The sequence below is a fragment of the Macaca fascicularis genome, chromosome 1, assembly GCF_037993035.2.
Source record: "Macaca fascicularis isolate 582-1 chromosome 1, T2T-MFA8v1.1".
Classification (NCBI taxonomy): domain Eukaryota; kingdom Metazoa; phylum Chordata; class Mammalia; order Primates; family Cercopithecidae; genus Macaca; species Macaca fascicularis.
This window is the reverse complement of record NC_088375.1, coordinates 143,094,070-143,120,405: the sequence shown is the minus strand read 5'-3', so window position 1 is coordinate 143,120,405 and position 26,336 is coordinate 143,094,070. Positions and strand designations below refer to the sequence as shown.

General features: G+C 37.6%; 1 protein-coding gene across 3 annotated transcripts in view; it reads right to left on the bottom strand.

Moving 5' to 3' along the window:
* The window catches only part of HFM1 (helicase for meiosis 1), a 134,413-nt gene that overhangs the window by 39,212 nt on the left and 68,865 nt on the right, over positions 1-26,336 (bottom strand). For all 3 annotated transcript variants that reach the window (XM_005542761.4, XM_074001809.1, XM_074001813.1), the window contains 9 exons: positions 11,900-11,991; positions 9,536-9,642; positions 9,393-9,440; positions 5,444-5,541; positions 5,232-5,363; positions 2,543-2,628; positions 2,240-2,323; positions 1,954-2,111; positions 56-159 (listed from right to left, as the gene is read on the bottom strand). In XM_005542761.4, the coding sequence (XP_005542818.3) occupies positions 56-159; positions 1,954-2,111; positions 2,240-2,323; positions 2,543-2,628; positions 5,232-5,363; positions 5,444-5,541; positions 9,393-9,440; positions 9,536-9,642; positions 11,900-11,991 (909 nt within the window). The remainder of the gene's footprint in view (positions 1-55; positions 160-1,953; positions 2,112-2,239; positions 2,324-2,542; positions 2,629-5,231; positions 5,364-5,443; positions 5,542-9,392; positions 9,441-9,535; positions 9,643-11,899; positions 11,992-26,336) is intronic.

Below are 26,336 nucleotides of genomic sequence, written 5' to 3'. Positions count from 1 at the left end.
TTTAAATGCAATTATGTTATTTATATTCACGTCTTCATTACTTCAATTAACTTACCAAATTCAGAACTTAATAGATTTATGCTAAGATCTTCAGATTTAAGAGCTCTCTTCACAGCAATCTTTTTAGCCCAATTTCCAGCTTTTAGCAAAACAGAATCCCTAAAAAATAGTATAGTTTAAATAGTGATCCAAACACTGAATGAAATACATATTAATCGTCAAGGGCTGATTGTTCTTAAGAAAGATACTCTCTAGTAGTAACTGAAATCAATTACTGAAAACTGCTTTCCCCAACTTTTAAGGAGGGAGAAAAACAGAGTTCAAAGGCAGTCTCTTGACCATGATTTTTAAAAAATTAACTAATTTTCTTTTTTTTTTGAGACAGAGTCTCACTCTGTTGCCTGGGCTGAAGTGCAGTGGTGCAATCATACCTCACTGCAGCCACAAACTCCTAGGCTCAGGCAGTCCTCCTGCCTAGATCTCCTGAGGAGCTGGGACCACAGGCACATTGGCACTAAGCCCAGATTATTTATTTATTTGTTTTTGTACAAATAGGGTCTCACTTTGTTGCCCAGGCTGGTCTGAAACTCTGGGCTTTAAGTTTAAGTGATCCTCCTGCATCAGCCTCTCGAAGTGCTGAGATTACAGGTGTGAGTCACCCCCTCTGATCTCTAATTTTCTTAATTATAGCTGTTTCTAACTTGCATTTACTCATGTTAGTCCCAATAAGAATATATACTTTGTATTAATAGCACATGGGCTTGTCCTTAAATTGCTACCATTTTAAACTGGCTATACGTAGGTTACATGTATTATGAGAACAATTTCAATAGTATTTTTAAATTGATATAAAATGGTTTGTATCTAAAAACATTACAAACAAACCAGCAACCAATTTTATGACTGAACTTATTTTAGTCTCATATAGTCATAGATGTATTAGTCACAGAGAACAAAGATTTGTACAATAGCATATTCTCTGTAAGTGGGTCATGGTTAGCTGCAGGAGAGCAGTTACCAGTGAAAGGGATATCCTGGTCACTGCAGTCCCTTCAGAAACCTTGCATGCGACTTTTTGGGAAGGTACCTTCTAGTATACTGGCGCAATTAGGAGACTCCCATTTCAGAATCACTGCCATTCCTGAACTTACAAGTACAGTAATACGGTTGGCAGTCTAGGCTCTGGAGTCAAATTGCTTGGGTTCAAATCTAGATGTTGCTATTAACTAGCTATATGACCATGATTAAGGTTTGATTAATCATAAACTCATTAAACTCTTCTTGTCTCAATTTTCTCCTCTACAAAATATGGATAGCACCTGTCTCATACAAATATTAAATAATTCAATATTTGGAATCTACTAAGTGTAAAAAAATATTAGTTATAACTGCAACTGATACTTAGAGATTGCTTATGATATCGTGGGGGAAAATAATAGTATCTGGAAAAATGCTGCAGTAAAAATTATAGAATGGCATGCCACAGAACTAGATATAAGGGAGGGTACCTCCTCTATACATTTGCTTTGTTTGTTTGGATCCTACAATGGAGCTATAGTAATTTGTTAGATCTTAATTTGGAAGTAGAAGGTGTATTTTGAGGACAGTAGAAGAAAGACTGCATCCAAACAATACTAGGGCCATGAATGACTGGAAAAAAGCAATGAAATAAGAAAGACTTCCTAGAGGTAATCTACTCACTTGTTTCAGACCATGGTGATAGGTTTTATACTTTGTTCATTTGAGTATTCAATATAACAATTTAAAACAGACCCAATGTTAGTATCTTCTTTTACAGAAAAATAGACAAACTACCCCATTATTGGGTCAGGAAAATGTAATTTAGTTGATCCCACAATGATCTTGGTTTTTTGTTTTGTTTTTTCCAGTAGAATTTTTCTTTTACAGTATATGCTTAGAAATAAAATCAAATGTCAGGAATTTCATACTTACATAATCTTGTGCAGATAAACTACCTGATTATCTGCATCACCTACGATTAAGGTAACATAGTGAGAATCCGATGCTGTTCTTTTAGTTTGTAGCTGTTCAAAGTTTCTTAATATAACAGTCACTAATATTTCTGCCGTCGTATCACTGTATCTTGTAATCTTTAAAAAAGGACAAGTATAAAAAGTGTTAAAAATAATCTTACTTCTTGTACTCAGCTGAAGCCTATTTATGGGTAGCTTTATTTCTGAAAAGACAATAAAATATCTAAGAAACAGAAAATATTTACCTGTTCCACTTTAAGTTCATATTTTGGTAGATACATCACAGTTTCTTTTATCTGGGTTCCAAAGGGGGGATGTCTATTTAAAATCTAAAAATATTTACATCATTATATCCTTACCACAACACGTGAAATTCTTTCAGTAAAATATTTTTTAGAATACATAGCTTTAATAATGCTTATCACCCAAAACCTTGGTAAGTTAAAATACTTATGACTATGAGAAGGAAAATAAATTTTAATAGAAATAAAGGTAGGCCTCAGAATTTAGATAGAATTCAGGAATTAGGAATAAGTGAATATAAATACCAGTTCAAGTTCCCTTGCATCTGTCTCTTCTATTTTTTTAAAGGAAGTCAAACCAGCATTTACGATTGCATTTGACAATGTTATACCTGTGGAAAATTAATCAAATAACAACTTAAAAATAATCCACTTTAAATAAAACATATATTTAAATATATAACAACTAAATTAGTAAAAAAAAATTTAAAGATCCAGTCAAATAACTAACTGATAGTTTTTATAAAAAGTTTTCAGTTGGATTATTTGGTTTGTGACATTATTCAATTATTCATATTTATTCAGACAAATAAAATATGCATTTGCTTTATAAAAGAAAGAGAAACTGGTCCACATGATGGACGTTTAGTTTCACTATATGTCATCCATAGGCCAATCACCAACAGACACGTACTTTTGTACTCATGCTTGAAAGAAAGGCAATATGATTCAAAGATCATGCTTGAATGAAGCAAGGGAATACTGCTTCATGAAACTATGGCTCTCATTTCTGTCTCAGAAATACAGTTCTATGTTTCTGTACCTAAACCAGACTATTTTACTCTACTGCCTAAAACTTCCAATGCTTTTCCATTGCATTTAGAATGAAGTGGCAATTTCCTTACTGGGGTCAAATTTCCTTACTGATATGACTTGACTACAGTCTATGTCTCAAATCTAATTTCTTTTAACTCTCCTCTTGCTGACTACTCTCCAGTCACTCTTGCTTTCATTTTATTCCTTAAATACATCAAATTCGATTGGGCCTAGTGGCTCATGCCTGTAATCCCAGCACTTTAGGAGGCCGAGGCAGGTGGATCACCTGAGGTCGGGAGTTCGAGACCAACCTGACCAACATGGAGAACCCCGTCTCTACTAAAAATACAAAATTAGCCAGGCGAGGTGGCACATGCCTGTAATCCCAGCTACTCGGGAGGCTGAGGCGGAGAATCACTTGAATATGGGAGGCGGAGGTTGCAGTGAGCCGAGATCATGCCATTGTACTCCAGCCTGGACAACAGAGCGAATCTCCATCTCAAAAACAAACAAACAACAAAAAACATCAAGTTCATTTTCTTCTTTGAAATTTTCCTATTTCCTTATACTGTCAGAAGGCAGAATTTAAAATTCTTATATGCTTATGAATGAATTTATCCAAATCCCCAAATAGAAGACACTGAGCAGTATAAAATTCCAAAATATTACTACCTTCTCTAAGGCATATATATTACATATATTACTAGTGAAGGCATGACACTATTTCCTTACTCATATATTTACTTGTTCTTGGGAATTTCTCTTAGTTCTTCTTAAGACACAGCTTCTAGTATTCATAATTCCTCAATGTTCATTTCCATTTCCCCTCAAAATATTTATTGACTTTTAACTTTTTAGTTTATAGCCACCATTAAAATCAATTTCTATGCATTATATTTTTCAAGATGCTCAGTAACAACTTGGATTTAACTTTTTGTTTGGATTCTCTCACTTTTCTATTATACGGTTGTTTTTTTTTTTTTTCTGGGTAATATTTGCTTTTTTCTGTTCAGCTGTAATGAGTATGTGTGAAAACAGGTTAGTTTCACCAATCTGGAAGGGACAGAATGCAATGGATGCTCATATTGACAATACTCTAGAAAGCCAGAAAGATTGGCTTTTTCAAGTATAATGAAATTTACTAGTAATCACTTAGCCAAATTTCAAAATTTTCTAAATGTTGTATGGAACCACCTTTCCAATTGAGAACTCTTGCCTTTGTGGGATAGATGTGGTATTTGGTTACCAGGACTTCTGTAAGAAGTTAACCCTTTCCATCAAGAATCTCTCCCCTTACTTGCACCAGCCAATCTCCCCTTCACCCCAGCTCCCATGACTTCCTAGTCAACCCTCTGCCATCCCACTGATTTCAAATTTCACAGATACAAAAGGTAGGACTTCTTCATAAACAGTTGGTAATTTTTGTTCAAATAAATATCAAAACATCCCTAAAAATCCATTATTTAATTTGTTGATACCCCCAAGATGCATACAAAATTGTAAAACTAACAAGGCTGTCAGTCATAAGATAGTAACTCTCTTTTTAGAATTCTAGCTATCTAAGAAGGAATAGGGTCACAAGCTCACAGGTACCAAACAGGAAAATCCTTTGTAAATGGTACTCCCTATCGTCTCAGAGCACACACTACACAAGGTTCCTACAGACAAAATAATCAGGCACAATCTTTTGTCTACAGAATCTCTATGAAAAATCAGTATTAATACCCTACTGTTATTGAAAACCAAAAAAAAAAAAATTAAGACATAAAAAAGTGACATAATTTTCTGTAATGAATTAGGAACAGCTGGGACTGCTAACTCTGTACCTTGTAATTGAGATCAAAACAAAATATTAGTCATAAAAGTGGAAGAGAGGGCATCACATAGTTACCTAATTATTATAACCAAATTTCCCTCCTGGTATGAGAAAAAATTTTCAAATGACAGCATTAATTTTTATTAGGTTTCTCATGTACTCATATATCATTCAGTTGATTTCAAATGGAATCTTTTAAGCAGGAGCAAATGAAAATCAGATTTTTGGAAGTAAAGTACAGCACTTATTTAAGCCTACAAACACATATCTTCCTTGAAGGTCTGTAATCATCACAGAATAATTTTACTAACAGTGAATAAATTGCAGACATGGCCAAACTGCCTGCCTATATTCAGTACCTACCAATTTTTTCCAGTTGTTTGGATACATGTAGAGAGTTTTCCCAAAGTTTACACCTAAAACATTTAGCTAAAATCAAACTATTCAATAGTACGGTGAACTTCTTTTCTTGAGCAGCTACAAAATCTGACAACCCTAAAAAAAAAGTTTCCAATGTTAAATAATATACTAGTTTATTGGAAAAATATTTAAAATCCACTAATCCCATAACATACATCTTGTAATTCGGGAGCCATGTCTGAAAATCTTTGCGGTATCTTGCGTCAAAGCAAAATCTTGTATGGGAATGCATCCTAGTTGAGCCTGAATAAGACTGGGGGAAAGAAAAAAATTGTTACTCCCTTTTAAAGGTTATGTATCTTACAGTATTTGACATCACTCACTGAAGTATTCCTTCTTAAAACTTTTCTCTGCCTTAATTTCTGCAATATTACATGACTCTCTATCTTGCATAGTTATTATTGCAGGTCAATAATAAAAGTTCCTTCCCTTTTTCCCAAATCCTCAAAGTTGTCTTTATTTATTTATTGCTCTTCTTTATTCACTCAATCTCTCTCTCTCTCTCTCTCTCTCTCTCTCTCTCTCTAAAAGATCTCATTTCTTCTCCAACTTTCATTATAATCTCTAGATTGATAAAAATTACAGGAGACTTTCACTAAGACTGTTACTTTAATCTCAACTATCTCAAATTGTTTTCATATTCTCCTCCAATACAGTTCTATCTTTTGGCTCTACTATTTCTTTTCAAGGAATTAGAGAAAAATAATACAACTTGTCTAATCAACAAATACAACTTTTTTAATCAACAAATTTTTATTAAATGCTTATTAAGTGCCAGGCATAGTATTAGGTGCTGATAATTCTGTTCAGTGTATGAAGGTCAGTAGCATATTAGCTGGTTATTCAAAACCAGAAGCTGCTTGGCTACTAAATTTGAGGTGTTAGTTATATAAGGAGAAAAAAGACACTAGTGCCTGTGTGCCTACTATATCCCGGGTTCTTTGCTACCTGTTTTGCCCATAAACTTACCTAATCAGGCACTGATATGCAAATCACTGATCGTTGTAACTAAACTAAAGTTACTGTACGTATTATTACTCTCTTAAGGAGATCTCTTTTAAATAACAAATTTCTTCCTAAACTCCTCCAGTAGAAGGAGGTCTCTTGATAAGACCAATACAGTCAGCTATACAAAGAAAAAGGGTAGAATAGTTATATTTCATGATTTAGTTTAGCAGAAGATACATGAAAATTGAAAGAAGTAATCAACTCACTTCCTGGAATGGATGTATACAACAGAAATTTAAACTATTCACTTTTTTTGGCTATGGTATATGCTTCTGAAAATTATTTTATATCAACTAATAAGAAATAGTTACAAAGATACACAGTATACTATCAAAGAAGGAACTGATAGAAAAATGTAAATGGGGTGCTTTTAAATGCTGGGTAAATAAAACTCCTTGTTAAGTTACCTAAGGATGCACAAATGTGGAGTACAAAATTGCTGGAGTAAAAATAAGACTTTTGAAGTAATATTTATTTATATTAAAAAGCAATATATCTAATAATAAATAGGACACTTTTCACAGAACCATGGCAGGGCTCTCTGTTTCTCTGCACCAGATAAGGCAAGCAGTGATGTCCTGTGATCTTACCCCTGAGCTTGTCCTCAGTAGAAAGAGAAGTGCCACAGCCTCATGTGAGATGGCACCTCTACCACCTCAACTAATAGGGGCAGAGTTACATGGTAGTTATGACTAACCCAGGGTTAGTAAAAGAATTAAATGAGATGAAGTATTCCTTTGGTTGGAATTACATTCATGATCAGACCATATCAGTCTACACACAGTTTACTCTTGTGTGTAAAAGGGGAATCCAGAGTTGGGAAGTCCAGGGCTTTGTATGGTGGCTCCGTATCATACCCTGTCAGTTCACTGAAAAATACCAGTTAAAGAAAACAGAGCTAGTGCTAAAGAGGGAAGACCTAGGAATTAAAGCTAGGAAGAATTTAAAAATAGCCTTAAATTAAAAGAGCAGAGTCAAGCACACTGACTCACGCCTGTAATCCTAGCACTTTGGGAGGCTGAGGCAGGCGGATCACTTTTGAGGTCAGGAGTTCGGGACCAGACTGGCCAACATGGTGAAACCCCATCTCTATTAAAAATACAAAAATTAGCCAGGTGTGATGGTGAGCTCCTGTAATCGCAGCTACTCTGGAAGCTGAGGCAGGAGAATCACTTGAGCCTGGGAGGCAGAGGTTGCAGTGAGCCGAGATCATGCCATTGCACTCGAGCCTGGGCCACAGTGCAACACTCTGTCTCTAAATAAATAAATAAATAAATAAATAAACAAATAAATAAATAAAATAAAAAGGGCGGAAACCAGAAATTTGAAAGATAAAATCCTAAACTAAGAGGATTAACATCTACTTGGAGAAGAACAGATTTGAAGTTCAGCAAAGTAACAGGGATATGATAAAGCCATGAAAAAGGTAACTATTAGCCATCAACACCTACCAAAAGACTATAAATTTTGTATTAAGACCCGTCCATCCCACACATACACACATTCTCTCTTCTTGGCTATGCTTAAACAAGATGCACAAAGGCGTGAAATGATAATGGGAATCTAAATTATGACATGTATAAAAAAATTATAAAGTATAATAAACTTTAAAATCTGACAGCTTCAATCAAAAGAATATACTACCCAATTTAAGGCAAAGTTGTTTTTTTTTTTTTTGAGACGGAGTCTCGCTCTGTCGCCCAGGCTGGAGTGCAGTGGCCAGATCTCAGCTCACTGCAAGCTCCGCCTCCTGGGTCTACGCCATTCTCCTGCCTCAGCCTCCAGAGTAGCTGGGACTACAGGTGCCCGCCACCTCGCCCGGCTAGTTTTTTGTATTTTTTTGGTAGAGACAGGGTTTCACCGTGTTAGCCAGGCTGGTCTCGATCTCCTGACCTCGTGATCCGCCCGTCTCGGCCTCCCAAAGTGCTGGGATTACAGGCTTGAGCCACTGCGCCCGGCCAAGGCAAAGTTAATGGAAGCACTGAAAGTTCAAATAAAGTGTTCCCATGAAAATGAGTGTGGAAAAATACTTGATTTAATTTGACTCAATAATTTATGCAACACAGTATACTGGGGGGAAAAATGAGAAAATCAAGAGTTCTAGATAGCAACATAACCTTGGTGAAGTCATAACTTATATGGGTACCATTTATGTCATTTGTAAAATGAGAGGATTGGGCTCTATGATCTCTTAAGTTTATTTACTATGATCTCTAAGGATATATGAATTTATAGAAATAAATATTTGAATATAGAAGTACAGCTAAGAAAATAAACATTAACTTCAGTGGTACACGCTACAAATCTGCCTGATGAATTGTAAACAACAATGAGAAGACTATTTTATAGACTTAAAGGTATTTGGAAGATAAAATTTAATGAGATGTCAGAAAGAATCCCAAAGAAGGAATGGCCTCCTCTAGCTATGGAGGAAAAATAAATTCTTTGGCTAATTGGTTTTATTGAGCCACATTAAAAAAGATCATTTCACCTTAAATTACGTAACACTAAGACCTACATCCTCAGAAAGCCAAGCACTTAGCGTAACAGAGAACAGTATCATTGCATTTGTGATTGCAAACTGCTAAAAGTCACAAGTTACAGTGTAACCTTAATTTACTCTTTCAATTACTAATCTCTGTACAAACTCCCCATTTTTGGGAGAATAGTCATCCACTGTCACATATACTCTCCTTTACTAATGATTTTGCTTTTACTCTTTGTCTCTCCCAGAATGCCACTACCATTCAGTAGACATTTATTACACAGGTTTTCATACTGTCCACAATTTACAAATAATACAAATGTATTACTCTCATTCAAGCTAACTTGAAAGCTCCTGACAATGAGAAGCATAAGAAGCATGTCTGCTTTCAACCGTCCACCTTGCCTCAATAGAATACACTCTGAACAAATGTTTGTTAAGAAAAAGCATTCATAAATCATCAATTTTAAAGTCTGAGAGTTCTAAGAAATTAATTTCACATCCACATTCTAACTCATTTTTATGTAATTTTTTCTGTATTAAGAAAAACAAATTTAAAATGTTTTAAAACCAAAAAAAAGAAAACTTTCATAAGTATGAATCATCTTTACCAATTTACTTTCATTTCTCTTGTTTTAATTCTTCCTTCCATTGGAAATCTGTAAATAAAACCACATGGCAAAACATGTATTATTATTTATTTTAATTAAATAAAACCTCTTAAAATTATTTAAAACATATGCAATTTCTGTACCTGATAGTTATCCGATGGGGATCTTTGTTCAAAGTATTCAGTGTTTTCTTTTCATTTATCCTTAACTGTATATCTAGAAATTCCTTGCAGCCGGCTATCAGTGTAACCTATAACATTTCAGCAGTTGTCCATTTAATGAAGTCTATTTTTTGTTTATATCCTCTCATCCTTTTTCCACATTTATTTATTTTTCATACTGCCTTAAACCATCACAGTTTTATCAATTAACATAACAGAGTTAAAAACCTGCTTTATACATTTTGCTTCTTTAAGGATTCATTCATTCACTAACAAATGCTTACAAACTCCTATTATATACCAGACACTGCATTAGACACCAGGACTATACCAGTAAGACTTTAAAGATTAACAAGATAGAATTTAAAATATCTAGCCCAGTGCCTATCACATAGTAATAAATAAGTCCTCAATAAACATTGATTTTGTTACTACTGAGAGACAGAACTAGCTGGAATTTCCTAGGCTGACTAAGAACCCCTAAGCCTAGCTGGAAAGGTGACCGCATCCACCTTTAAACATGGGGCTTGCAACTCAGCCCACACCCGACCAATCAGAGAGCTCACTAAAATGCTCATTAGGCAAAACAGGAGGTAAAGAAATAGCCAATCATCTATTGCCTGAGAGTACAGTGGGAGGGACAAGGATCAGGAAAGAAATCCAAGCATTCCAGCTAGCTATGGCAACCCACTTTGGGTCCCCTCCCCTTATATGGGAGCCCTGTCTTCATTCTATTTTACTCTATTAAATCTTGCAACTGCACTCTTCTGGTCCGTGTTTTGTTACTTCTGGGGCTCTAGCTGAGCTTTGCTCGCCATCCACCACTGCTGTTTGTTGCTGTGGCAGACCCACAGCTGACTTCCATCCCTCCAGATCCAGCAGGGTGTCGACTGTGCTCTTGATCCAGCAAGGCGCCCACTGCCACTCCCAACTGGGCTAAAGGCTTGCCGTTGTTCCTGCATGGCTAAGTGCCTGGGTTCGTCCTAATCGAGCTGAACACTAGTCACTGGGTTGAATGGTTCTCTTCCGGGAACACGGCTTCTAACAGACCTATAACACTCATTGCATGGCCCAAGATTCCGTTCCTTGGAATCTGTGAGGCCAAGAACCCCAGGTCAGAGAACATGAGGCTTGCCACCATCCTGGAAGTTGCCTGCCACCATTTTGGAAGCAGCCCACTACCATCTTGGGAGCTCTGGGAGCAAGGACCCCCGCCAGTAACACTACTACTACTACTATTCTGTTCTATAGTTTGCAAATCATTATCTCAACTGAGGATAATTTAGTCATAGAAAGAATGTTTTAGATACTAGGAAATTTGGATTCTAGAGCATACTTCTGCCGGATGACAAACAAAGCAGTCTCTGTGCTTTGGTTTCCCACATATCTAAAATGGAACTAACACTTGTTTTAATTTTCTTACGCACTTGCTAAACTCCAGATCAGATGAGTTAATGTTAATAGTGGGTGTTTTCGACTCTTTGATTTCTCCTTAGTTAAGAATAATGTTTACACAAAAATACAAACCTTCTATCTTTCATCAATTGTTGTTTATGTGACTCCTCAATCATAACTGGAAATCTACTGTGTAATTTTTACTATAATAATCTTACCACAGTAATCAAATTAGATATTTTAATAAAAATGAATGGCTTAAATTTGAGAGTAAATATTTTCTTTTATAAATATTGTTTCACATTCATGTCCTAAGTAAAGGGAGAAAGGACCAATGCAATTAGTATGTACCAATGACATGCCTATGGTTCTGTTCACTGCTGCAGCTGCAAAGTTACCCCATTGTGGACATTTTAGCATAACCTGTTATTATTCTCATTTTCTCTACAGTCAGTTCTTTTATCTGGGTCATCACCAATACTATTCTATTTCCATTGTTCTCAATATTCTGACCCAAAAGATTTAGGGAAGGGTTGCAAGTACGTGGTACACATGCTGCATGCAACTCACTGTCCTTCGCTCATGGCAGACTTTCCTAATATATCACACCACATCATCTTGGAATCTTTCTTACATATTATTACATTCTGTAGCCACTATCAAGGTAATTAGCATTATCACCTAAGTTGTAAAGCAGTTGCCATACCTACTTTAGTTTTGTATATAAATTTTCTTAGCCTAAGAGTTAAAATAGAAAATATAATATATTCTAAGAATTATTCCATATCTCATGATCAGAATTATACCAGAGGAAACATAAGCATTCTTAGAAATGCTTTCTTTTCTGCTCATTCATTCCCAAATTATATGAGATACACAAATTAGTTGTTTCTCAAATATTATTTTATACTCTATCATTATATATTCATTTTCTAGTGAAAATTAATTTACCAGATCTGATAAGGTTTCTTTTCCACTGATTGTATAAAATTTCTTCACTGTCTCAAATGTAATATAATACCAAGCCATCAATCTTCCTGCTTCTGTAAGAAAAGATGGAAAAATGAACGTTCCCCTCATCAGCTGAAACAACTTCTTTTTTTGTTTAACAAACATTTCCTGAAGGGAGGAGAAGCAAGATGGCAGAACAGAAGCCTAGACCATTGGTCCCTGCTATGGGAACACCACATTTTAACAACAGTATGCACACACAAAAGCACTGTCACAAGAATAAAAAATCAGGTATCAGCTTGGTCATGGTTGGGTAGAGCAACAAGGAGGCTCTTGGGGTCTCCAAGTCCAGGCCTAGGCTCTTAGCATTTCTGTACCTGCCCTGGGCCAGAGGGGCGCCTACTGCCTTGAAGGATGAGCCCCAGGCCTGGCAGCATTCACTATAAGCTGACAGAAGAGCCCTTGGGCTTTAAGTGAACATCAGTGATGACTTGGCACAACTCTCTGAGCACCAGCAAAGGTGGTGACCACAGGCAGAGACTTCTGCCTGTGGAAAGGGGAGGAAAGAGTGAGAAGGAATGTGTGTTTTGGTTTGAGTGCTAGCTTAGCCACAATAGAATAGAACACTATGTAAATTGCTAAGGTTTTTGACTCCACAATCCCTGGCTCCCAGACAGTATCTCTGGACACACCTAGGACCTGGGGGAACTCAACATCCCAAAGGGAAAGGCCTTGGGCTAGGCCCAGTGCTGTGCTGGCTTCAGGTCTGACCCAGCACAGTCCCAGTGGTGGTACCCACAGAGTGCTTACATCAGCATAGCCCCAACTGCAAGTGGCTCAGCACAGAGACAGAATCAGTATTTTTGGGAGAAAGTAAGGGAAAAAAACAAGAGTCTTTGCTAGCCCAGAGAATTCTTCTCGGTCTTATCCATGACCACCGAGGTGGTAGGTCTACGAATCTGCATAAACCACAGCATAATTGGGTTTATGGACAAAGTTCCTGTGAATACCTGGAAAGTCTTCTCAAGAAGGAGAGGCAAAAACAAGCCCAGACTGTGAAGACTAGAATAAATACCTAGCTTCTGAATGCTCAGACACCAACGAACACCTCCAGGAAAACATGACCTCACCAAAATGAACTAAATAAGGCAGGAGGAATCAATCCTAGAAAAAGAGAGATATATGACCTTTCAGACAGAGAATTCAAAATAGCTGTTTTGAAGAAACTCAAAGAGATTCAAGAAAACACAGAGGAAGGATTCAGAATTCTATCAGATAAATTTAACAAAAAGATTGAAATAATCAAAAAGAATTAAACAGAAATCTTAGAGTTGAAAAATGCAATGACATGCTGAAGAATGCGTCAGAGTATCTTAAAAGCAACATTGATCAAGCAGAAGAAAGAATAAGTGAGCTTGAAGACAGGCTATTTGGAAATACATAGTCAGAGGAGACAAAAGAAAAAATAATTTTAAAAAAATGAAGCACACCTACAAGATATAGAAAATAGCCTCAAAAGGGCAAATCTAAGAGTTATTGGCCTTAAAGAAGAGGTATAGAAAGAGATGGGGGTAGAAAGTTTATTCAAAGGCATAGTATCAGAGAACATCCCAAACACAGAGAAAGATATCAACATTCAAATAAAAGACTGTTATAGAATATCAAGCAGATTTAACCCAAAGAAGGCTACCTCATGGTATTTAATAATCAAACTCCCAAAGGTCAAGGATAAAGAAAGGATCCTAAGAGCAGGAAGAAATAAATAACACACAATGGAGCTCCAATGTGTCTGGCAGCAGACTTTTCAGTGGAAACCTTACAGGCCATGAGAGAGTGGCATGACATATTTAAAGTGCTAAAGAAAAAAAAAAAAACCATTTTACTCTAGAATAGTATGTCTGGTGAAAATATCCTTTAATGGTGAAGGTGAAATAAAGACCTTCCGAGACAAACAAAAGCTGAGGGATTTCATCAACACCAGACCTGTCCTCTAAGAAATGTTAAAGGAAGTTCTTCAATCTGAAAGAAAAGGATGTTAATGAGCAAGAAAAAAATCATCTGAAAGTACAAAACTCACTGGTTATAGTAAGCACACAGAAAAACAGAATATTATAACACTGTAATTGTGGTGTGTAAACTTGTCTTGACTTAAATAGACTAAATAATGAAGCAATCAAAAATAATAGCTACAACAGCTTTCCAAGACATAGAATAATAAGATGTAAAGGGAAACAAGAAAAAGGTAAAAAGCATGGGGTAGAAGTTAAAGTGTAGAGTGTTTATTATTTTTCTTTTTACATTTTTGTTTGCTTGTTTAGGCAATCAGTGTTAGGTTATCATCAATGTGAAATAATGGTTTATAAGACAGGATTTGCAAACCCCATGGTAACCTCAAATTGAAAAACATAAAATGCACATGTACCCTAGAACTCAAAATATAATAACAAAAAAAAAGAAAAGAAAAAAAAACATTCTTTAATAAAATAGTGTATTATAAAAAAAAAGAAAAAAGAAAAACATAAAACAGACACACGAACAATAAAAAGCAAGAAATTAAAGCATGCCACCAGAGAAAATCACCTTCACTGAACGTAAGACAGGAAAGACAGAAAGAAGGAAGAGAAGACCGTAAAACAACCAGAAAACAAGTAACAAAATGTCAGGAGTAAGTTCCTACTTATCAATAACAACATTGAATGTAAATGGACTAAACTCTCCAATAAAAATACACAGACTGAGGCTGGGCAGAATGGGTCACGCCTGTAATCCCAAGAAATTTGCAAGGCCAAGGCAGGAGGATTTCCTGAACTCAGCACTTTGAGACAAGTGTGAGCAACATGGCAAAACCCCATCTCTACCAAAACTACAAAAAAATTAATCAGGAATGTTGGCACATGCCTGTGATCCCAGTTACTTCGGGGGCTGAGGTAGGAGGGTTGCTTGAGCTTGGGAAGTGGAAGTTGTAGTGAGGAGCACCCAGATATATAAAGCAAATATTATTAGAGATAAAGAGAGAGATAGGCCCCAATATGATGATAGCTGGAGACTTCAACACCCCACTTTCAGCACTGAACAGATCATCCACACAGAAAATCGACAAAGAAACATCAAATTTAATCTGCACTATAGACCAAATGGACCTAACAGATATTTACAAAACATTTCATCCAACAGCTACAGAATACACATCTTTCTCATCAGCACATGGGCCATTCAAGGAGAGACCATATGTTAGGTCACAAAACAGATCTTAAAACAGTTTTAAAAATTGAAATAATATCAAGCATCTTCTGGAATAAAACTAGAAATAAATAGCAAAAATAATTCTGGAAACTATACAAATACATAGAAATTAAACAACATGCTCCTAAATGAGCAGTAGGTCAATGAAGAAATTCAGATGAAAATTGAAAAATTTCTTGAAACAAATAATAATGGAAACACAACATACCAAAGCCAATAGGATACAGCAAAAGTAGTATGAAGAGGAAAGTTTCTTGCTACAAGTGCCTACATCAAAAAAGAAGAAAAATGTCAAATAAAAAACTTAATGATGCATCTTAAAGAACCAGAAAAGCAAGTTCTAATCAAACACAAAATAAGCAGAAGAAAAGAAATCATAAATATCAGAGCAGAAATAAAATTGAAATGAAGGAAACAATACAAAAGACCAATGAAACAAGAGTATTGGTTTTCAGAAAAGTTTAACAACATTGACAAACCTTCAGCTAGACTAAGAAGAAAAAGAAAAGATCCAAATAAATAAAATCAGAGATGAAAAAGGAGGCATTACAACTGATATCATACAAATTCAAAGGATCATTAGTGGCTACTAGGAGCCACTAAGTTGGAAAAGCCAATAAATTGGAAAATCTAGAAGAAATGAGCAAATTCCTAGACATATACAACCTACTAAGATTGAACCATGAAGAAACCCAAAAGCTGAACAGAAAAATAATAAGTAATGACACTGAAGCCATGATAAAGTCTCCCTATAAAGAGAAGCCTGGGACTCAATGGCTTCACTGCTGAATTCTACCAAACAATTAAAGAAGAACTAACACAAATCCTACTCAAACTGTTTCAAAAAATAGAGGAGGAGGGAATACTTCCAAACTTACTCTACGAGGACGTTATTACCCTGATACCACAACCAGACAAAGACATATCAAAAAAGGGAAACTAGAGGCCAATATCTTTGATGAATATTGATGCAAAAACCCTCAACAAAATACTAGCAAACCAAATTCAACAACACACTGAAAAGATTATTCAACATGATTAAGTGGGGTTTATCCCAGGGATGCAAGGATAGTTCAACATATGCAAATCAACCAATGTGATACATCATATCAAGACAATAAAGAACAAAAATCACTATTGATGCTGAAAAAGCATTTGATAAAATTCAACATCCATTCATGATAAATATCCTCAAAAAACTGGGTATAGAAGGAATAATAAAACCATCTATCATGACCCACAGCTAGTATCATACTGAATGGGGACAAATGGAAAAGCTTTCCTCTAAGATATGGAATATGACAAGGATGCCCACTTTCACCACTGTTATTCACCATAGTATTGGAAGTCCTAGCTGTAGCAATCAGATAGGAGAAATAAATAAAGGACATTCAATTTGGAAAGGAAGAAGTCAAATTATCCTTGTTTGCAGATGAAATAATCTTATATTTGGAAAAACATAAAGAATCCACAAGAAAACTGTCAGAAATAATAAACAAATTCAGTAACGTTGCAGGATACAACATCGACATACAAAAATCAGTAGCATTCCTATATGCCAACAGTGAAAACGCTGAAAAAGAAATAAAAAAAGTAATCCCATTTATAATAGCCACAACTAAAATTAAATATCTAGAAATTAATGAAAGAAGTGAAAGATCTTTGTAATTAAAACTATAAAACACTGTTTGATTGCAGTGGCTCACGCCTGTAATCCCAGCACTTTGGAAGACAAAGGCAGGCAGATCACTTGAAGTCAGGAGTTTGAGACTAGCCTGGCCAACATGGCGAAACCCCATCTCTATTAAAAATACAAAAATTATCTGGACGTGATGGCAGGCGCCTATAATCCCACCTACTCAGGAGGCTGAGGCAGGAGAATTGCTTGAACATGAGAGGCGGAGGTTGCAATGAGCCGAGATCACACCACTGCACTCTAGCCTGGGCGATAGAGGGAGACTCCATCTCAAAAACAAACAAACAAGAAAACACAAAAACTATAAATCACTGATGAAAGAAACTGAAGAGGACACCAAAAAATGAAAAAATATTCCATGTTCATGGATTGGAAAAATCAATATTGTTAAAATTTCCATACTACACAGAGCAATCCAGAGATTTGGTGCAATCCCTATCAAAATACCAATGACATTCTTCACAGAAAGAGAAAAAAAAAATCCTGAAATTTATATGGAACTACAAAAGATCCAGAATAGCCAAAGCTAGTCTAAGCAAAAAGAACAAAACTGGAGGAATCACAACACCTGATTTCAAACTATACTACAGAGCTATAGTAACCAAAACAGCATGGTACTGGCATAAAAACAGACACATTGATCAACGAAACAGAATAAAGAACCCAGAAAGACATCCATACACATCCAATGAACTCATTTTTGACAAAGGTGCCAAGTACATACATTAGGGAAGACAGTCTCTTCAATAAAAGGTGCTGGGAAAACTGGATATCCACATGCAGAAAAATGAAACTAGACCCCCTATCTCTTGACATATATAAAAATCAAATCAAAATGGAGTAAATACTTAAATCTAACAACTCAAACTACAAAACTACTACAAGAAAATATTAGGGAAACTCTCCAGGCCATTGGTCTGGGCAAAAATTTCTTGAGTAATACCCCACAAGCACAGGCAACCAAAAATGGACAAATGGGAACATATCAAGTTAAAAATCTTCTACACAGCAAAGGAAACAATCAACAAAGTAAAGAGAAAACCCACAGAATGGGAGAAAATATTTGCAAACTACCCATCTGACAAAAGATTAATAACCAGAATATATAAGGAGCTCAAACAACTCTATAGGAAAAAATCTAATAATCCAGTTGAAAAATGGGCAAAAGATTTGAATCAACATTTCTCAAAAGAAGACATACAAACAATAAACAGGCATATGAAACGGTGCTCAACATCACTGATCATCAGAGAAATGCAAATCAAAAGTACAATGAGATATCATCTCACCCCAGTTACAATGGCTTTTATCCAAATAACAGGCAATAATAAATGCTGGTGAAGACGTGAAGAAAAGGGAACCCTTATACACTATTGGTGGGAATGTAAATTAGTACAACCACAATGGATAAAATATATTGGAGGTTCCTCAAAAAACTAAAAAAAGAGCTACTATATGATCCAGCAATCCCACTGCTGAGTATACGCCCAAAAGAAAGGAAATCATTATATCAAAGAGTTATCTACACTCTCAGTGTTTATTGCAGCACTGTTCACAATAGCCAAGATTTGGAAGCAACTTAGTGTCCATCAACAGATGAATGGATAAAGAAAATGTGGTACATACACACAATGGAGTATTAGCCACAGAAAGAATGAGATCCTATCATTTGCAACAACATGGATGGAAGCCCAGGTCATTATGCTAAGTGAAATAAGCCAGGCACAGAAAGACCAACATGGCATGTTCTTACTTATTTGTGGAATCTGAAAATCAAAATAATTGAACTCATGGACATAGAGAGTAGAAAGATGGTTACCAGAGGCTGGGAAGGGTAGTGGGAGGGTGGAGAGGAGGTTGGTGGGGATGGTTAATGGGTACAAAGAAGGAAAAAAACAAAACCCAAAAAACAGAAACAATGAATAAGACCTAGTATTTGATAGCATAATAGGGTGACTATAGTCAATAATAATTTGACTGTACATTTTAATATAACTTAAAGAGTATAATTTGATTGCCTGTAACACAAAGGATAAATGCTTGAGGGGATGGATTTTCCATGATATGATTATACACATTGCATACCTGTACCAAAATATCTCATGAACTCTATAAATATACACTTACTATTTACCCACAAAAATTTAAAAATAATTTAAAATATTTTCTTAACATGCACTTTGTGCCCGTAATGCCACCAGGCACAAAAGACACACCAAAAAATGTAGAAGACACAATCTCCAGAACTTACAGGTTGGTTGGAAGATAACCACATGCCAAGTACCTAGAGGACAAAAAATCGGCTAATGTTAGTATTTACATATAAACCTGAGTATGGAGGAAATCAAATCTAAGAGGAATGGTCAGTGTAGAATGGCCTACTACAAATAATGGGTCTTCAGAAGGGTTTTTTAAGTGACTAATATGCTTTGGTAGAGAGGAAATAATGCCATTGTGACCTTGGGGAAAATACTGTTTATCCAAAGAGTAAAGTTAGAAAGACTATCTTTAGAATACTATAATGATGGCTGGAAAAACATATAGCTTGATAGTGATTATGAGTCCTGATCAAACAGAGTTGATTAGAATCCCTGCTCCTCCTCTTATAAGGTAGGCAAGTGATCATGTACAAGTTACGTGACCAGTTTCTTAATGTAATGGGGGAATAATAAAACTACCCACCACAGAAGTTTGTTGTGGAGAAGATTAGGTGCAATTAAAAATAGGTATATAGTACTTAGCATGGTGCCTAATATTTTATAAGTGTTACCTAATTTTATTATTAAAACATGACTAATGATAGACTAGAGAGGCCCTGAAAGAGCCCTCAAATGATATTAAAAGACGTTATATTTTGGATTTGATTTGTAAAATAACAGGTGATCACTTAAAATTCTTGAGCAATATTTTAATTAAATTGGATTCTGAAAATAAGTTATTTCAGAAAAAGAACAGCAGATTGGTTGTGGGTAGGAGCATGGGAGAAGTGGGGGTAAGTAACTGATGAAATGGAATTCACTTAAGAGGTTACTGGATTCGGCCGGGCGCGTTGGCTCACACCTGTAATCTGAGCACTTTGGGAGGCCGAGGCGGGTGGATCATGAGGTCAGGAGTTCGAGATTAGCCTGGTCAAGACAATGAAACCCTGTCTCTACTAAAAATACAAAAATTAGCTGGGTGCAGTGGCAGGCACCTGTAATCTCAGCTACTCGGGAGGCTGAGGCAGGAGAATCGCTTGAACCCAGAAAGTGCAGGTTGCAGTGAGCCAAGATTGTGCCACTGTACTCTAGCCTGGATTGACAGAGCAAGACTCCCTATCTCAAAAACAAAACAAAACAAACAAACAAACAAAAAAAGAAACAGGTTACTGGATTCAATTACAAGTTGTCTAAAAACATTCCAAAGAATTTCAAGCCTTATGAACACACAGAAAACAGCTGGGAAGAAGAAAGTAGCATACTGCTTCTCAAGGAAAGGGCTAACATTCATGTATGTGCTAAATGTTTTGCTAAGAAGAAAAGATTTTTGGCATTCCAACAGAGTTACAAGCATCAAGGACATGGTACAATAGATAAAACTAACAATAAGGAATAGAGAAGTAGCCAGGCTCTCAATTAGCAGACTGGTGAATATGTTCAGCTAACATGAGAATAATGGATTAGTTCATAAAAGGGAGCTTCTGAGAGAAGTGTGTGAGATATCAAGATTATGATTACCAAGGGAACTAGTTAACCATTGAGTATATTTAAAGATGGTCCTCTTACCCTAGATATTTATAAGTTAATATAAGGTCTCTTCCGGCTAGAGAAAATGAAAGGTTTTAAGAAAAGACTTAATACTTGTTGGCTTATTAGTAGAGATGAAGCTTTCCTAGGTAAGACAGAAAAACATAACCTAGAAAGGAAAGCATAAGGAAAATGAGTCAAAGCAGAGGGAATGAAAAGAAATTTTTAAAGATTTGCAAGTAAAGGGAGGAAATAAAAAAACAACTTGCTATCAATATAGCTACTGAATGATTAATATTCTCATAGGAAATTCAGGATAATTCAAAGTAAAGGTCACAAAATAGAGTGGTGGGGAGCATGGGGGTCATGAGAATGTACCCTTCAGACCTCCTACTGCAAGAAGTGTCAGTGACTGATGGCCCCAGTTGCTCTGCTCTGAATCATCATCATGTTTACACCGAGATCATACTTTCATGAGATGCCCCCAACGAATGACTGAGCATGGCAGGGATGCTAAGGTAGATCTATGAGAGTTCCTATCAACTTTGCCAAATGTTCTTTGGATTGCATTGCAGGCTAAGACCCCTCTCTCCCTCCCTCTCTCCCTTTCTCCTTCCCTCCTTGCAATTAAGATCCTCCAAGGGCTTTCTCTCTCCCATCCTCCTTGGAGGCTAAAATCCCTCCTGCCCTCCCCTCCTCCCTCCCTTCTTGCAAGCTAAGATCCCTGCCTACCTCCCTCCTTGCAGGCTAAGATCTATCTCCCTCTCCCTCCCTCCTTTCCTTCTCTCTTCCTTCCAGAGTTACTGGATTCAATTATAAGTTGTCTAAAAACATCCCTTCCTCCATCCCATCCTTCCTTCCTCCCATACTTTCTCCCTCTCTGCCCCACCATGTTCCCTCCCTCCCCTCACATTCTTTCCTAACCTCCTTCCCTTTCTCTCCTTACCTCCATCCCTTCCTTTCCTACTTCCCTCTATCCCTTCCTTTCTTCTTTCCCTCTATCCCTATCCTTCAAAGAGGTAAGATCTGCATCCCAGTTTAATGACTCTTGCAGACTCTTGCAGTTACCACCTATCTTTAGAAGGTTAATCTTTCTTAAATTCACAGTAGAAATTCAACAACAGAAGGCGGGAAGGTTGCAGATTAAAAGGAATGCTTCTACACTGTTGGTGGGAGTGTAGACAGTGTGGAAGACAGTGTGGTGATTCCTGTAAGACCTAGAACCAGAAATACCATTTGATCCAGCAATCCCATTACTGGGTATATACCCAAAGGAATACAAATCATTCTTTTGTAAAGAGACATGCACACGTATGTTCACTGCAGCACTATTCACAGTATCAAAGACATGGAATCAACCTAAATCCCCATCAATGAAAGACTGCATAAAGAAAACGTGGTACATATACACAATGGAATACTATGCATCCATGAAAAGGAATGAGATATGTCCTTTGCAGGGAAATGGATGGAGCTGGAAGCCGTTATCCTCAGCCAACTAACACGGGAACAGAAAACAAGCACTGCATGTTCTCACTTATAAATGGGAGCTGAACAATGAGAACACGTGGACACATTGGGGGGAACAACACACACTGGGGCCTGTTGGGGAGAGCGAGGGGAAGGAGAGCACCAGGAAGAACAGGTAATGGATGCTGGTTGATACGTAGGCGATGGTATGATCTGTGCAGCAAAACACCACGCCACATGTTTACCTGTAACAACCTGCACATCTGCACATGTACAAGAACAGCTGAAGAGAAAAAAAATTGGCCTTTTGAACCCTTCTCTCAGTACACATTACCTGACAAAACAGGTAAAAACCTCAATTCAAACATACAGATGAAAATACCTAGATACTTGAGTGTTATGATTACAACATAAAAAGCAAAAACTATACGAAGCAGAATTATAGGAACATACAAACTAAAAACTGATATACAAAAAATAAACTCAAAGAGACAAAATAAAGTATTAGTAGTATGAAGGAATAAGAAGTCATAAAAATGAATTAATTAGAAATACTATATAAGAAAATTACATCTACATTAATAACAGGCTAAGAAATTACAAACCCAGCATGGTGCAGCATCTTCCACAATTTGATGGGGAAGCTCAGAGTCCCGGCTCCAGTGTTGCATCCCCTTTTTTCTGGGAGGCCTCAGGTGACTTGGCTGCAGCCTCTGTTACCCTGTGACCTGCAGATACTAGGAGATCCATAGGGAGAACTCTGGAACACCAGAAAAGCCAAGAAATTACATACACAAATAAGAAATCATGTGAGCACACAGCAAGAAGGTGACTGTGTGTAAAGGAAGAGAACACCCAAGAGAATCTGATCATGTTGGCACACTTAACTCAGGCTTCCATCCTCCAGGAACTAAGAAAAGAGGAGAAACAAGACAGCCGACTAGACACAGCCAGGAAGAGCATCTCCCACCAAGAGAGCAGACCATCAGGAAGACCAGCACACTCGAAGCAGATCTGCAGAAGGAAGTCATTGAGGGTGGCTGGAGGGAGGACACAGACCCTGGGTAGAAGCTGGGAACACTGCACTGGGCTGCCAAGTACCAGGACTCATTCCCAGCCCCTGGTGGCTCCTGGGGAAGGGGTGAGTTAAAGAGGTGAGGAGCGGCCCACTCTTGTCATGGACCTCTGGAATCTTAGATGCAGAAGACCTCATGACCTCCGCAGACATTTAAGTTGGCAGAGAGAACTGCCTGGAGAAGTGGCAGGGAGAGGACTCCACCCTGTGTGAAGCCCAAAGGGTTTGGCACAGGAATGGCTATAGTGGAGTACAGTCAGCAACGCCAAGCCCCCAAGGCCTGCCATGCTCCTCTAAGTGGCTTTGGCCTCTGTTGACTGTTGGAGCTAGACAGAGCAGGGCAGTCTTGTCCATGTGATGGGGCCAGTCTTATCTGAGTGCCCCCTGTCTGCCAGCCCCTTTTGCGCTCACTTGCAATGTGGCCTCAGATGCCCAACTGGGGTACTTCCTGGTGGCCACCACCATAGCTCCTTAACCAGCACGTGCCACTTAACCATCAGATGGACCCTGCCGATGCACACCCACCAAGAGCCTCTTCACACTGCTTTGCCAGCACACACCTGTCTGCAGCCTCCCCCAACTACTCTGCTGGCATGCACGCAACCATGGCCTCCCCAAATCGCTTTACTACCATGCACATGGTGCAAGGACCTTGGCACCACAGCCCCACCCTCACCAGTGCACCACTGGTACATGCAGACCCCACTATGGTGCTGTCTTGCCACTGCTGATACACTGCAAACATGGACTCTGCTGTGCCACCACCACTGGTGCACATGCCCAGACCTCACTGTGCTACTACCCAGCCACTATTGGCATTACACATGAGCGTGGACCCTTCTGCCACTGCCGCATTGAAGTGTGGTTGCCAGTGAACCAGGCACACCTCTAACCCTCCAGTACAGGAGGAACTTAACCTCAAGGGGCCAGCAAACAAAAGCCACGAACATGCAGCCCAGGAGCACTAAGCTGAGCCCGAACCCTCTCAAATCATCCAGAAACAAAGCCAGTCAACTAAACCTGACTTATGCCACAGTAAATCTCAATGGCATCAAGGAATATAAAGGAAAAAGCCCCATCTGAAGGACAGCAACTTCAAATATTAAAGGAACATCAGCCCAGACAGACGAAAAACAATTTGTCTGGGCTGATGTTCTTGCCAGAAAGCAAGAACTCTGGCAACTCAAAATGCCAGAGTGTTTTCTTACTTTCAGACAACCACATAGCTCCCTAGCAATGGTTCTTAACCAGCCTGAAATGGCTGAAATGACAGACCTAGAATTCAGAATCTGGATGGCAATGAAGATCATCAAGGTTCAGCAGAAAGTTGAAGCCCAACCCAAGAAATCTAAGGAACCCAGTAAAATGATCAACAGGCGAAAGACAAAATAGCCATTTTAAGAAAGAACCAAACTGATCTGATAGAGCTGAAAAACTCACTGCAAGAATTTCATAATAGAATTGCAAGTATTAACAGCAGAATAAACCAAGCTGAGGAAATAATCTCAGAGCTCAAAAACCAGGTCTTCAAACCTACTCAGTTAGAGAAAAATACAGAAAAAAGAATAAAAAAGAATGAACAAAATCCCCAAGAAATACGGGATTATGTAGAGACCAAAATTTAAAACTCATTGGTAGCCCTGAAAGAGAGGGAGAGAGCGAGCAAGAAACTTGGAAAATATAATGGAGAACACAGTTCAAAACATTTCCCTGACCTTGCTAGAGGGGTCAACATTCAAATTCAGAAAATTCACAGAGCCCCAGTGAGATACTACATAGAACAGCCATCCTCTTAGACACATAGTCATGACATTCTCCAAGGTCAATAGGAAAGAAAAAATATTAAGGGCAGCTAGACAGAAGGGGCAGGTTACCTACAAAGGGAAACATACAAAGCTAACAGCAGATCTTTCAGCAAAAATCCTACATGCCAGAAGAGTTTGGGGGCCTATATTAAGCATTTTCTTTGACAGGGTCTTACTCTGTCACCCAGGATGGATGGCAGTGGTGCAGTCTTGGCTTACTGCAACCTCCTTCTCCCAGGTTCAAGTGATCCTGCCACCTCAGCATCCTAAGTAGCTGGGACTACAGGCACATGTCATCATGCTCAGCTAATTTTTAGAAAAATTTTTTGGGGAGACAAGGTGTCACATTATTGCTCAGACTGGTCTCAAACTCCTGGGCTCAAGTAATCCTCCTGCCTCAGCCTCCCAAAGTGCCAGGATTACAGGCATGAGTCACTGTGCTCAGCTTTGGCATTCTTAAAGAAAAGAAACTCCAACCAAAATTTTCATATCCAGCCAAACTAAGCTTCATCAATGAAGGAGAAACAAAATCCTTTTCAGATAAGCAAAGGGAGTTGTTTGCACCAGACCTGCCTTATGAGAGGTCCTTAACACAGTACTAAACATAGAAATGAAAGACCATTACTGGCCACCACAAAGACACACTTTAGTATCTAGACCACTGACACTATAAAGCAACTACATAACATAACATAACAAGTCTACATAACAACATAATGACAAATCTACACATATCAATATTAACCTTGAATGTAAACAGGCTATAATACCCCACTTAAAAGGCACAGAGTGACAAGTTGGACAAAGAAGCAAAACCCAACTGTATGCTGTCTTCAAGAGACCCATCTCATATGCAATGACTCCCATAGGCTTAAAGTAAAGAGATGGAGAAAAATCTACCAAGCAAATGGAAAACAAAAAAAGCAGGGGTTGCTATTCTAATTTCAGACAAGACAGACTTTACACCATAACTATCAAACAGGACAAAGAAGGACACTGATAATGATGAAAAGTTCAATACAACAGGAAGATTTAACTATCCTAAATATACATGCATCTAATACTAGAGCACACAGATTCATAAAACAAATTGTTATAGACCTACAAAGAGACTTAGATACCTACACAATGTTGGGAGGCTTCAACACCCCACTGACAGTACTAGACAGATCATCAAGGCAGAAAACAAATAAAAATATTCAGAACCTAAACTTGACACTTGACCAAACGGACCTAACAGACATCTACAGAACACTTTATCCAACAACAACAAAATATACATTCTTGTCATCTGCACATGAAACATACTTTAAAATCAACCACACACTCAGTTATAAAGCAATTCTCAACAAATTCAAAAAAACCAAAATTGTACCAGGCACACTCTTAGACCACAATGCAGTAAAAACAGAAATCAATACTA